General features: G+C 41.3%; 1 protein-coding gene across 1 annotated transcript in view; it reads right to left on the minus strand.

The window, feature by feature from the left end:
- Nucleotides 1-14,682, minus strand: part of DNAI7 (dynein axonemal intermediate chain 7) — a 41,065-nt gene that overhangs the window by 17,994 nt on the left and 8,389 nt on the right. Inside the window, exons 4-8 of the mRNA XM_087968818.1 lie at nucleotides 12,793-12,894; nucleotides 9,796-9,933; nucleotides 6,644-6,790; nucleotides 3,623-3,726; nucleotides 2,484-2,757 (exon numbers count right to left, since the gene is read on the minus strand). Of these exons, the coding sequence (XP_087824944.1) occupies nucleotides 2,484-2,757; nucleotides 3,623-3,726; nucleotides 6,644-6,790; nucleotides 9,796-9,933; nucleotides 12,793-12,894 (765 nt within the window). The remainder of the gene's footprint in view (nucleotides 1-2,483; nucleotides 2,758-3,622; nucleotides 3,727-6,643; nucleotides 6,791-9,795; nucleotides 9,934-12,792; nucleotides 12,895-14,682) is intronic.

The following is a 14,682-nucleotide window of genomic DNA, read 5'->3' on the forward strand; positions in this document are numbered from 1 at the left end:
CCCCTGACATCAGAGGTGGGATTCAATTTTTTTTACTACCAGTTCTGTGGGTGTGGCTTGGTGGGCATGGCAGGGGAAGGATATTGTAAAATCTCCAGTCAGGGGTGGGATTTGCTGGTTCTCTGAACTACTCAAAATTTCCACTACCGGTTCTCCAGAACTGGTCAGAACCTGCTGAATACCACCTCTGATCCACATGGAGCTCTGTTTAAGGCCCAGGACTCTTCAACATCTTCATCGATGATTTGGACAAGGGGATAAATGCAGGAATGGTATTCAGCAGGTTCTGACCAGTTCTGGAGAACCAGTAGTGGAAAATTTGAGTAGTGTGGAGAACCAGCAAATACCATCTCTGACTGGCCCCGCCCACATCTATTCTCTGCCTCCCAAGTCCCAGCTGATTGGCTGGGTCTTCTTTGGTTGCCCTGCACAGGAGAACAGAGCTGGAAAGCAGGTTAGTGGGGTGGGGAGGGAATGAGGATTTTGCAGTAACCTTCCTCCAGGAGTGGGGTGGGAATGGGGATTTTACAGCATCCTTTCCCTGCTACGCCCACCAAGCCACGCCCACAGAATCAGTCGTAAAAAATTTTAATCCCACCACTGGATAGATGGGGAACTCATCAAATTTGTAGATGACACCAAGATGGCAGGAATGGCCAACACTCCAGAAGATAGGCTTAAGATACAGAAGGATCTTGACAGACTTGAACACTGGGCGCTATGTAACAAAACGAAAATTAGTGGTGAAAAAAGTAAGGTTCTACATTTAGGGGAAGAAAAACCAAATGCACAGGCACAGTATAGGTGGTACTTTTCTCAATTGTAGTAACTGTGAGAGGGATCTCGGAGTCCTAGTGGACAACCATTTAAATATGAGCCAGCCGTGTACAGCAGCTGCCAAAAAAGCCAACACAGTTCTAGGCTGCATAAACAGAGGGAGAGAATCAAGATCACGTGAAGTGTTAATAATACCACTTTATAATGCCTTGGTAAGGCCACTCTTGGAATCCTGCATTCAGTTTTGGTCGCCACGGTGTAAAAAAAGATGTTGAGATTCTGGTAAGAGTGCAGAGAAGAGCAACAAAGATGATAAGGGGACTGGAGGCTAAAACATATAAAGAAGGGTTGCTGGAATTGGGTATGTCTAGTCTGATGAAAAGAAGGACCGGGGTGACATGATAGCAGTTTTCCAATATCTATGGGGCTGCCGCCCCAAAGAAGAGGGAGTCAAGCTATTCTCCAAAGCACCAACCAGATGGCAAGACAAGAAGCAAAGAATGGAAACTAATCAAGGAGAGAAGCAACCTCGAACTAAGGAGAAATTTCCTGACAGTGAGAACAATTAATCAGTGGAACTGCCTGACTCCAGAAGTTGTGAATGCTCCAAGTCCTGGAAGTTTTTAAGAAGGCATTGGATAACTATTGGTGTAGGTCAGTGGGGGATAATCTTTTTGGGATCCTGTGCCAAAAACTGCGAGTGCGCCAGCGTGTCTGCACTCGCATGCCAGCACCCAGAATGCAATGCGCCCCCCCTTCCCACGCCCCCTGCACATGCACACGCAATCCCCACCCCACCCCTTTACCTGCACTGTGCCTCATAGCTGATTTTTCGGCTGGTTTGAGGCCTTTTTCGGCCTCCCAGAGGCTTGGAAAAAGCCTCTGCAACGCTTCTCAGGCCGAATTATAGGCCTGTTTAGTCACTTCCGGTATTACAGGAAATGATGAAATGGGCCTATAATTCGGCCTGAGAATGCTTGCAGAGGCTTTTTCAAAGTCTCTGGGAGGCCAAGAAAGGCCTCAAACCAACCAGGGGGAAAAAAATCAGCTGTGAGGCGTGCGCATACGCAGTGAGGTAAGTTTGTCTGCGGCTCGTGTGCCAGTACAAATGGCTCCATAGGTTCGCCATCATGGGTGTAGGTTTTCCTGGCTAAGCAGGGGGTTGGACTAGAAGACCTCCAAAGTCCCTTCCAACTCTGTTATTCTATTCTATTCTATTCTATTCCTGTCCTGTCCTGTCCTGTCCTATTTCCTATTCTGTTCTGTTCTGTTGTATTCTCTGTTCTATTGTATTGTGTTGTGTTCCATTCCATTCCATTCCATTCCATTCCATTCTCTCTACTCCACTCCACTCCACTCTTTCTACTCCACTGTACTCTACTCTACTCTACTCCACTCCACTCTCTACTCCACTCCACTCTACTCTACTCCACTCTACTCTACTCTACTCTACTCTACTCTACTCCACTCTTTTCTACTCTACTCAACTCTACTCTACTCTACTCCACTCTACTCTACTCTACTCCACTCTACTCACTCTACTCTTTCTACTCTACTCCACTCCACTCTCTTCTACTCTACTCTACTCTACTCTACTCTACTCTACTCTACTCTACTCTACCCCTCCACTCCACTCCACTCCACTCCACTCCACTCCACTCCATTCTATTCTCTTTTTTTTTCTGTAAGTTTCTGCCCCGTCTTACCATGGTTCTCACTGAGGTTTCCGTTTTGATCTCAGTAACGTCTTTCAGGGTCTCTTCATTTTGGACGTCTGTGTCCACACTGGGCTGAGCCACCCCCTCTGTGGACGGGAGGTCCAGCTTTGGGAGCTCTTTGGGAAAAGCTTGAAAAGACGACAAGTGGTCATAGCGGGTGTGCAAGATGCGTACGGCCACATCGCAGGTGGTCAGCGGCTTGGGGAGGTCAAAGCCATGGCAGGGTTGCCGGTTCTCATCATAAAACAACTGGCTCCGGAATCTGACGGGGAAGGAATGGCAACCAAGGTTATACAGCAGTGACGGCTAACCTTTTCCACGTTGCGTGCCAAGAGTGCACTTGCGTGCCTGCACCCATGATGCAATGTATGTGCGGCTCCCCCCGCCCCCTGCGCATGTGAGTTAGGAATGGTAGTCACCTAACAGTTGCGTTGGCAATATATAAACCAGGATAATCATTTAATACTGTTGTATCTTTAAGAGAATGCTGTAATTGTGATTGGCTGAGGTTCCTCCAATGGCCATAAGATGGAGTCAGAACCCTGGTTTGTACTTTTTGCATTTCCTGTTTGCCTTTTGCCTGATTATCATTCTGCTTGTATTGCTGTGAGTCTTGCAACTGTTCGCAAACTCCATTTACTGAACATTGTTTATGATACTGGTAAAGAAAAAGACTTTGTTTTTGGATTATCCCTGGACTGATTGTTTTGAATACTAACTGCTTTAACCGTGTATGATTTGGACTGTTTGTTGGACTTTGTTTACCCATTTACTGGAAGTAAAACTTACATTTTACTATTCAGTGTATTTGTGTGCTGGTTGCGTGTTATTCATCACCACTCTCACTATGTTTCCCTGACTGCACTCATTCTCCTAATGGGCAATACCTCAACAATGTGCGCGCGTCCCCCTGTGCATGCACAAAACGCCTCTAAGCATGCGTGCACATCTCCCACATGTGCGTCTCCTCTCGCGTATGCAGGGCAGATACCTGACAATCAGCTGGCTGGCGGGGGTGCACGCATGCGCAGTGAGGCTCTTCCGGGCGACCTCTCGCGTACTTCCCAGTTGTGGCTCATCTCAATTGTGATCATAACATGAAGCTTCTCAGAGAATGTCATTCCTACCTTGCATTCTTCTTGAGATTGGCCCAAAGGCACAGCGTAATGTCCTTCTCTTTCATGACAAGTTCCATATTTCCACTTTCAGATTCTCCATAACTACTGGCTTGCTGTAAAGAGCATCAGAACAAAGGAATTAAAAAAAAAATTGCACCAATCTACCCAAGAAATTGTCCGTGACAGATAAAGGTATCTCAAATTACTGTTGTAAATATAACAAACCCAAAAGAGCATTTTATCAGATATGGTGGACTTAACAGATAATCATATAAAACAGATAATAGATGACCTTGTAGGTCATCTAGTCGAACCCACCCACCTCCAAATTAGGAGACCCCACACTATTTTTGACAAATGGCAGCCCAATCTCTTCTTGAAAGTCTCAAGTGATGGCGCTCCCACAACTTCCGAGGGCAACGTCTCTTCCACTGGTTGATTGTTCTCACTGTCAGAAAGTTTATCCTTATTTCCAGGTTGAATCTCTCCTTCCATCCATTATTCCTTCTCTGGCCTTCAGGTGCTTTGGAAAATAGCTTGATCCCTTCCTCTCTGTGGCAGCCCCTCAGATATTGGAAGACCACTGTCTCCCCTGGTCCTTCTCTTCCCTACACTAGCCAAGCCCAGTTCCTGCAACCGTTCTTCATATGTTTTAGCCTCCAGTCCCCTCATCATCCTGGTTGCTCTTCTCTGTACTTTTTCTAGAGTCTCAACATCTTTTTTTATAATGTGAACAAAACTGGATGCAGTACTCTAGGTGTGGTCTTACTAAGACTTTATAGAGTGGTATTAGTACTTCCCTTGATCTTGATTGTATCCCTCTGTTAATACAGAGACTTGTGAAAAAGTGAAAAGACACTGGGCACAAACACATGCATTGGGGGCAGGACAAGAAGCAATAAAGATGAAACTAATCAAGGATGTAATTAGTTTGTAATTTGATCCCCACATTCTCTCCCAATTTTCCAGGTCTATATTATGGCCAATGTTTTTCGCCCATACAAAATGTTCTACAGATGGCACCTTCCTCCCGCTAGATTGGCAAAAATGTTTAATTCAGACCCAATTGTTGGAAATGTGGAAAAGAAAAAGGCACTTATTTTCATACTTAGTGGACATGTCAGGAAGTGAAAAAATATTGGAATACAATTAGACAATGGATAGAAGAAATCACGAATCAGAAAATTGAATTTAATCCGGAAACTTTTTTATTAGGTATAATAACACAAAAATGCAATAAAACAGATAGATATTTTATGTTACATATATTAACAGCTGCAAGGATTTCATACGCACAACTCTGGAAGGAAAAAAGGGTCCCACCAGAAGGCATGGTGATTAAAAAAATAATAGATTGTATAGAGATGGACAGGCTAACGATGAAAATAAAAGACAGAGAAGATTCAATTTATTGTAGGGCCTGGGATGCCTGGGATGTGTGGTTTAGAAATAAAAATAAAATAAAATGGCAATTAGGAAAAGAATGAGGGAATATGTAAATATGTAAATATACCATGGAGAAGATTGAGATGTAAGGATAAAAGATATTGATTTACAGTAAGAGTAAAATGTAATGGTAAAGGAATAAGTAAATACATATACTGAAAAATGTGAGGAAATGCAAAAGATGTCTTGATGTTGATAACAATGTATAAAGTTTTGTTTTATGTTTTTAAAATTTGGGAAATTAATAAAAAAAATATTTTAAAAAAGAAACTAATCAAGGAGAGAAGCAACTTAGAACTAAGGAGAAACTTCCTGACAGTTAGAACAATTAACCAGTGAAACAACTTGCCTCCAGACCTTGTGAATGCTCCAACCCTGGAAGCTTTTAACAAGAGATTGGATAACCATTTGTCTGAAATGGTATGGGGCCTCCAGTCTGAACATTTATCACTAGTTTTTTATTTATTTATTAATATAAATAAAAAAAGAAAGAAAGAGCAACGTGTTCAAAATCCATATATACAGTGTGTTGCCTGGTTACATTTCTTGGAGTAATATTCGTCACAATCATAGTAATAGTCTTCTCTAATGATAATTTCATGATAACAGTGCTTTTCCGTCATAACATTGATACCTATTAATTAGTAAAACTCATCACAATTAATCACAATTAATACGTTACAACAAACAACCCTGATAGTGAGATTAATCTTTCCCTCTTACTCTTCGAGTTTCTAACTCCTGTTTCTCTTATTTAACTAATGATAGAGACCACCTCAAAATATTCAGTGTCTTCCTTTTCTTGAATTTCAAATGTTAGTTTATTCATTTCTGCACATTCTAAAAGATAATTTTCTTATTATCTTTTCTTCTGTGGGGATTTTCTCACCCTTCCAATGTTGTGCGAACACAATTCTGGCTGCTGTATACATGTACTATTAAAATGCATTTCTTTTACTATATTTATCTGGTATGATGCCCAACAGGAATTTTTCCAGTTTTAAATCTATATGTTCACATCATTTTTTTCTAGCCTGGGGTGCATTTTAGTCCAGTATTTATTTATTTTTTGCTTTTGAACATGTCTACCACGTTTGATAATAAATGCCCGGAATTTGGTTGCACTTCCAGCACTTGGCAGATATATCCTTAAACATTCTGGCTAATCTTCTAAGCACTTACCACTAGTACTTACACTTATATACCACTTCCTAGTGCTTTACAGCCCTCTCTAAATGGTTTACAGAGTCAGCCTATGGCCCCCAACAATCTGGGTCCTCATTTTACCGACTTCGGAAGGATGGAAGGTTGAATCAGCTTTGAGTAGGTGAGAATCGAAATGCTGGCAGTCGGCAGAATTTGCCTGTAATACTGCATTCTAACCAGTGCGCCACCACTGAGCAGGGCGGGAGTTGGACTAGAAGAGCCCCAAGGTCCCTTCCAACACTGTTGTTATTGTTGTTGCTGTTAAAATTAAACTGATGGAAGAGAACAGCAGCTAGCCTGGTCCGAATGAGGAGCCCATCTATCCCACGTCATCTGAAAATCGGAGGAAAAACGACGGTGATGGCGCCCTCCACTTACCTTCAGCAGATGCTCTGTGGCTTGGTTGTATTTGTGATGAAGCAAATTCTGTAGGTGCACAATGGTCTCCTGGTACTGAATGACAACACTGGAAGGAAGCTCATCAAACGGAGTCTCCAGGACGTACATTTCCAACTTGGCAATGAGCTGGAAGACATGCCACTCCGTTAGAAGACACGCAGGGGCGGGGTGCAAATATTTTTACTACCGGTTCTGTCGGCGTGGCTAGGTGGACATGGCGATGTGACTGGGTGGGCATGGCTTCTTTTTTTTTGCAGCACGCCCCCCCCACGCTCCGTATTTTTGCCACCTGGGGATCAGGGTAGCCTCCTGGGAGGCTGTTTTTGCTCCAAGAAGGCTTCCTTGAGGCCCAGGAGGCCAAAAATGGAGCATGTGGGGGAGGGACGCACAGTACCCCCACCCACCCGTGTCCCTTTTTGCCTCCTGGGCCTCAGGGAAGCCTTCGGAGTGAAGCAATAAGACAGCAAGGAGGATCCTGGCACAGCTGATCATCAGAACAGCTGATCGTCAGGAGGGGGGGGAAAGGAAATACCATAAGGAGTGACGGGGCGGGACGGGGGCAGTCAGTGATGCTGCGCATGCATGAAAAGGACTTTCTCAGCAGGGAGGGGAGGGGCAGGTGGAGAGGGGCGAGGCCAGCCAGGGCCACGATTTGCCACTTCTCTGAACTGGGCAGAATTGTAACAGCCGGTTCTATAGAACCGGTCTGAACTGGTAGAATCCCACCCCTGAAGACAGGGCATTCAGAGCAAACTGTCGTTGGGTATTGCGTATTGTATATGATCTCCTGCACTTATTTTCCACTTGCTCTTATACAGGCAGTCCTCAACTTACAACCATTCGTTTAGTGACCGTTCAAAGTTGCAACGGCACTGAGAAAATCAACTTATGAAAAGGGACTTACGTTCTCACAACCTTTGCAGCATCCCTATGGTCATCTGATCAAAATTCAGATGCTCGGCAACTGGCATGTATTTATGGCGGTTGTAGCAGAGGTGGGTATTCAGCAGGTTCTGACCAGTTCTAGAGAACCGGAAGCAGAAATTTTGAGTAGTTCGGAGAACCGGCAAATACCGCCTCTGACTGGCCCCGCCCCTATCTATTCCTGCCTCTGGAGTCCCAGCTGATCGGCTGAGTCTTCTTTTGTTGCCCTGCATGGGAGAATGGAGCTGGAAAGCAGGTTAGTAGGGTGGGGAGGGAAGGGGGATTTTGCAGTATCCTTCCCCTGCCATGCCCACCGAGCCACGCCCACAGAACCGGCAGTAAAAAAAATTGAATCCCATCCCTGGATTGTAGTCCCAGAATCATGTGATTATATTTTGCAACCTCCTGACATGCAAAATCAATGGGGGAAGCCAGATTCACTTAACAACCGGCTTGCTAAGTTAACCCTCACAGTGATTCACTTAAGAACGATGGCAAGAAAGGTCGTAAAATGGGGCAAAACTCACTTAACAACTGTCTGGCTTTACAATGGAAATTTTTGTACTCAAATGTGGTTGTATGTTAAGGACTGCCATTATGTATTTTTATATGGTTTTTAATTTTTCCACTATAAACTACCCGGAGTCACATTAAGAGTAAGTTGGACAGTATCATCATTATTTAATGACCACTAATCCCTGTTGGGGTGGAGTTTGGGGCAACTGAATGGAGCTAGCAGAGTTTTTTGAATGGCTGGATGCCCTTCCTATCGCTAATGCGGAGTCTTGATATATTCTCAGTGTGCGCAGAGAGAGAAATAGCTGCCTCTACCTAGGTTCGAACTCACAGCCTCCTGATTGTGAAGTGAGAACTCCACCTCTAGGCCATCGCACCCCTCCTTGAGTTGGACAGTATCTAAATTAAAAAATAATAAAATAAAAAGTAAAATAAAATAAAATAAAAATAAGATATAAAATAAAATAAAATACTAAAATAAAGATATAAAATAAAGTAAATAAAATAATAAAATGCAATACAATAATAAAAAAGTAAATAAAATAAATAATAAAATAAAGTAAAACAAAATAATAAATAAAATACAATACAATAAAACAATAAAATAAAATAAATAATAAAGTAAAACAAAATATAATATAATAAAATAATAAACAAAATATAATATAAAAAATAAAACAATAAAACAATAAAAATAAAATAAAATAAAAAATAAAATAAATAAATAAATAAAATAAAATAAAATAAAATAAAACAATAAAAAATAAAAAATAAAAAAATAAAATAATAATAAAATAAAATAAAAAGTAAATAAAATAAAATAAATAAAAATACAATAAAATAAAAAAATAAAATAATAAATAAAAAATAAATATAAATAAATAAAATACAATAAAATAAAACAATAAAATAAAATAAAATATAAAATAAAGATAAAAAAAAGAAATAAAATAATAATAAAAAAAAATAAATATAATAAATAAATAAAATAATAAAATAAAATAATAAAATAAAACAAAAATAAAAATAAAATAATAATAAAATAAAAAATAAAAAATAAAATAAAAAAAAAAATAAAATAATAAAATAAAATAAAATAATAAAATAATAAAATAAAATAAAATAAAATAAATAATAATAAAATAATAAAAATAATAAAATAAAATAAAATAAAATAAAATAAAAATATAAAATAAAAATAATAAAAATAAATAAAATAAATAAAAAAAATAAAATAAAATAAATAAATAAAATAATAATAAAAATAAAATAAAATAAAATAAAATAAAATAAAATAAAATAAAATAAATAAAATAAAATAAAAAATAAAATAATAAAATAATAAAATAAAATAAAATAAAATAAAAATAAAATAAAATAAAATAATAAAATAAAATAAAATAAAATAAAAAAAAAAATAAAATAAAAAAAATAAAAAAAAAATAAAATAAAATAAAATAAAATAAAAATAAAATAAAATAAAATAAAATAATAAAATAAAATAAAATAAAATAAAATAAAATAAAATAAAATAATAAAATAATAAAATAAAAATAAAATAAAATAAAATAAAATAAAATAAAATAAAATAAAATAAAATAATACCAATCCTGCTCACTGTGTGAAGAGACATGACCTATCTCTGGCTGGAGGAATGACTAGTACGGGATATAACCATGGCAGGAACTTACTTCCAGCACTTTGCTGCCTTTCTTGACCACCGTCGTAATATCATTCTCGGACTCTTCTAGCCACAAACTCATAAAAGTATTGATTTCCTGGGGAACGGTTGGGTCTGGGCTGCCGTCACAGCATGTATAATGTTCCCACTGGAGAAACACCAAGAAGAGAAATGGATAAAGATGGAAAGCAGAGAAGAGTTGGGCGGATTGGAAACAGAGGCAGGTAAAGAGTTTCATGGGATTATTCTCTTGTTTACAGGTAGTACTCGCTTAATGACCAGTTGCTTTAAAAAGCTACAGGTAGTCCTCCACTTACAGTTCATTTAGTGACCGAAGCTACAACGGCACTGAAAAAAGTGACTTATGGCCATTTTTTTTTCACACTTACCACCATTGTAAGCATCCCCGTGGTCGGTCATGGGATCAAAATTGGCAACTGGTTCATACTTACAACGGTAACAGTGTCCCAGGGTCACATAATCCCTTCAGACAGGCAAAGTCAAGGGGGAGATTCACTTAACAACGATGCTACTAATTTAACCACTGCAGTGCTTCACTTAACAACGGTGGCGAGGAAGTTCGTAAAAGGGGGCAAAACTCACTTGACAAATGGCAACATAAATTCAGGGCTCAATTGTGGTCATAAGGCGAGGATTATCTGTACTTCTGGCCTGTCCTCAGAGTTAATACTGTCACCGCCACACACACCACCATGTAGTAACTCTTTCAAATGTTGTAAAACAGGGGTCCTCAACCACCGGGCCGCGGACCGGTACCGGTCCGTGGAGCACTCTGTACCGGGCCGCAAATAAAAAAATTAAAAAATGGCGGCTTTCTTTACCTTCGGTGAATCCTGCTGGGATTGGAGATCAAGGACACAAATGAGAGAAGGGGAGGGAGGAAGCAACCGAAGCCTGTCCTGCTCTCTGGCTCAGCGGCTTCGGTTTCCTCCGCCTCGTTCTCTCTCAGTCGCTCTCGCTGCTCCACCAGCCCAGGAAGAAACTGCTTCAAAGAAGCCGGGGTGGCTTTTCCTGTCGCCGCAGCTCCTCCGAGCGCCCGTTTACCCCACCCCGCCCGCCCACGCGCGGTTCAATTCAGTGCCCGTTCTGCCTGCCTGCCTGCCTGCCTTCGTTTGGAGCAGCTTCGGCTGAGAATAATAACTATTCGCCTCTTTTTATCAGCGAAGCTGCTCCGAAGCGAAGAAGGCAGGCAGGCAGGCAGGCAGAAATGGAGCACTGTGGATTGAAGCGCGTGGGCGGGCGGTGAGTAAGCGGGCGCTCGGAGGCTGCGGCGACAGGAAAGCCACCCCGGCTTCTTTGAAGCAGTTTCTTCCTGGGCTGGTGGAGCAGCGATAGAGTGACTGAGAGAGGAACAAGGCAGACACCTGAGGGAGGGAGGGAGACACCTGAGGGATGGGGCTGAGGAAGGCAGGGCCGGCGCTCCTGAACTTGGTGGTTTGCTGGCAGACATTTTATTACCTGACTAGGTAACAACATCAGATGTTACCTAGTCAGGTAATGAAACGTCTGCAAGCAAACCACCAAACCCACCCACCCCGTCCTTGAAAAAGTGTTTGTGCTTGAAACTGGTCCCTGGTACAAAAAGGTTGGGGACCACTGTTGTAAAAGATACTTTTTATACCTATATTACGTGGCCACGATTTGTGACTGTTTTTGACCCTTTTTCGGCGGAAAGTGCCAAAAAAACCCACCGCTTGGATATACTGGGTTGGCTTAACGACCACGCGGTTTGCTTAATGACCATAAGGCTCATTTAACGACCATGGTGACTCATTTAATGACCATCGGAAAATGGTTGCAGAATAGAGTTAGGTCAGGAGGTAACTCACTTAATGACTCCAGTGACTATAATATTCTAGGACCATGATGTTGAACCTATGGCACGCATGCCCAAAGTGGCACGCGAAGCCATGTTGCCTGGCATGCGTGGCCTTGCCTGTTTGTCTTCCGGGTTTCTGGTGTGCATATGCGCGTGATGATCAGCTGTTCTTTACACATGCAGGAGTGCCGAAAAGTGACCTGCACATGTGACCAAGCCCACTGGTTGTCAGGTGCGCATGCATGCCAGAACCCAGAAGTTTGGCTTTTCCGGAGCGCGATCCCTGTCATGCCCCTGGTGGAGACTGACTGCGAGGGAGGGGAGGAACAGCCAACAGGGAGTGGAAGTGGGGCTCCGGAGGTTGTGGAGGAGGCTGGGGAAGGGCAGAGGCCGGCTGAGCAATCAGAGGAGGATCCAGGCCCATCCCCTCTCCATCCTAGGGCACGCAGGGAGGGGAGGATCAGGGAAAAGCGTGGTCTACTCAGGAGGAAAGGGCCATGATCCTCCTCATGGTTTTCAGCTGTGAGCTCTGTATATCAGAGTTTGGAACTGCGTGTTCACAGACGCTGGAGTCAAATGAGTGCTTTTCTTGGATGAGGTTTCTCTTTGTTGGCGTTCTTCCCATGGACTCTCCCTGGTTATCTTCCTGGAATGTGTGATTAATTATCTTGGTTTGCCTTGGAACTCTCGTCAATGCCGTTTGTTTTTGGTTTCCTTTTACTTCATTATCTACTTTTTGAATTTAAACTGTGACTAATAAAACAGCGAAGCTAAGTTGAAGGCATTACAAGACCTTGGTTCATGTTTTAATTTTTGTGTTACTTTTGAGACACTACGGGTCATCGCAATCCCTTTGCATGTGTGGCAGTGCCGAAAACCACCCTACGCATGCGCGCCAGCCTATAATCGGGTGCATACGCATGCTAGAACCCGGACGTTCGGCTTTTCTGGAGTGCGGCCCTGAAGAGCGCACGTGCGCGCTACGTTTCGGCGCACCAAGTGCCGAAAAGGTTCGCCATCACTGTTCTAGGCTAATTGTGATTGCAATTCGAGGACTACTTGTACAGTGAAAAACTTACAGATTTGCATCCTTTAAAAATTACACCGTAAATTTCATTTTTCCCTCCTTGCAGGAAGCCAGATCCAAATATTCCAGGGCATGCATACCTTAGCCAGGGCTTTACTTTTCAGTTTCCATTCGCTCGCAAGGAAAAAGCTCTCTTCTAACTCAGAAAGTTCAGCTAACTCCTCACCCCGGCGTTCTTGATCCTGAACGGGACATAGGAAAGAGATCTCTTATTTATTTTAAACGCACCTAGTCCATTGCAATTTGACTCCTTGTCCTTGAAGATGACTCGGAAACGGCAACTGTTCAAAAAATGCAGCCTGGTGAGTATTTATGAACCCTTCTTGCTTTCTCCAAGATAAATCCACAGGTATAGTATCAGAGGTGGTATTCAGCAGGTTCTGACCAGTTCTGGAGAACCAGTAGTGGAAATTTTGAGTAGTTCGGAGAACCGGCAAATATCAACTCTGACTGGCCCCGCCCCCATCTATTGTCCGCCTCCTGAGCCCCAGCTGATTGGCTGGGTCTTCTTTGGTTGCCCTGCACAGGAGAACGGAGCTGGAAAGCAGGTTAGTGGGGTGGGGAGGGAATGGGGATTTTGCAATATCCTTCCCCTGCCATGCCCACCAAGTCACCGCCGACCAAGCTACGCCCACCAAGCCACGCCCACAGAACAGGTAGTAAAATTTTTTGAATCCCACCACTGTATAGAATAGGTGGTACCTGGCTCAATAGTAATAACTGCGGAGAAGGATCTTGGAGTCCTAATGGACAATCATATAAATATGAGCCAGTAGTGTGCTGCAGCTGTCAAAAAAGCCAACACACTTTTAGGCTGCATTAATGGAGGGCTAGAATCAAGATTACATGAAGTGTTAATGCCACTTTAAAATGCCTTGCATCACTGCATCCAGTTTTGGTCACTATATTACAGAAAAGATGTTGACAATCTAGAAAGAGTGCAGAAAAGAGCAATAAAGATGATTAGGGGCCTGGAAGCTAAAACATATGAAGAACAGTTGCAGGAATTGAATATATCTAGTCTAATGAAAAGAAGGACCAGGAAATAGATTTTATGAGTGGCTTAAAACAAGGGATAGAAATTAGAGGAAGAAAAACGATGAATGTTCTTATTAAAAACAGGGAAGATATATAACTATAATTGCTATAAATATTAAAAATATGAATGAGTTAAATACAAAGAATGAGAATTGTATTGTATGGGAATGTAGTATTATTAGAGCTGTTAATTTAGGTGTTATTACATTATTAGTATTATTATTAGTAAATGGGACAATATTTTTTACAGAATTAGCTATGTTTCTTTTTTGTGTGTGTAAATAATGTATACGAAGAAAACACTGTATTCAAAAAATGTTTATGAATAAAATCCCAAAAAAGAAAAAAGGAAGAAAAGAAGGACCAGGGGTGACAGGATAGCAATGTTCAAATATTTGAGGGGCTGCCACAAAGAAGAGGGAGTCAACCTATTTTTCCAAAGCACCTGTGGGAAACAAAAATATAGGCTATTTATCTATCAGATTCAACAAGGCCTTTGAATGATAGCAGGCTGCAGAATAAAGAGACATAAACTGAAGTTTGAGATAGGATGATTTCAAAATGTACCAGAACTATTTGTAATCCCGCTGAGCCGTTGCTAATTATGAACATGATTTTGCAAAGTATGTAGCTTTATAAATATATTTGGACATAGAGGGACGAAACCACCATGAGAAATAAGAAACTGAAAGTAGCTGATGGATAGAGGTTTGAGATGTATACGGGTGTATGTGGAGACTGTCTGTCAATAAGGAGGAACAAGGAAGTTGTGAAATGCGTGCAGAAAAGTATAAAAATAATGTTTTGGGATGTATTCGATGCCACTGCCCTAGTTACTCCTTGCTGGTCTCAGCTATGTCTGTGGACCTCATTGCAATGGGTTATTGATATAAGTTGTGTTATGATGGCTGTCCATGTTCCAAATTGATCCT

The sequence above is a fragment of the Notechis scutatus genome, chromosome 6 (assembly GCF_049901735.1).
Source record: "Notechis scutatus isolate UNSWTSFEM ecotype Mainland chromosome 6, rNotScu1.2, whole genome shotgun sequence".
Classification (NCBI taxonomy): domain Eukaryota; kingdom Metazoa; phylum Chordata; class Lepidosauria; order Squamata; family Elapidae; genus Notechis; species Notechis scutatus.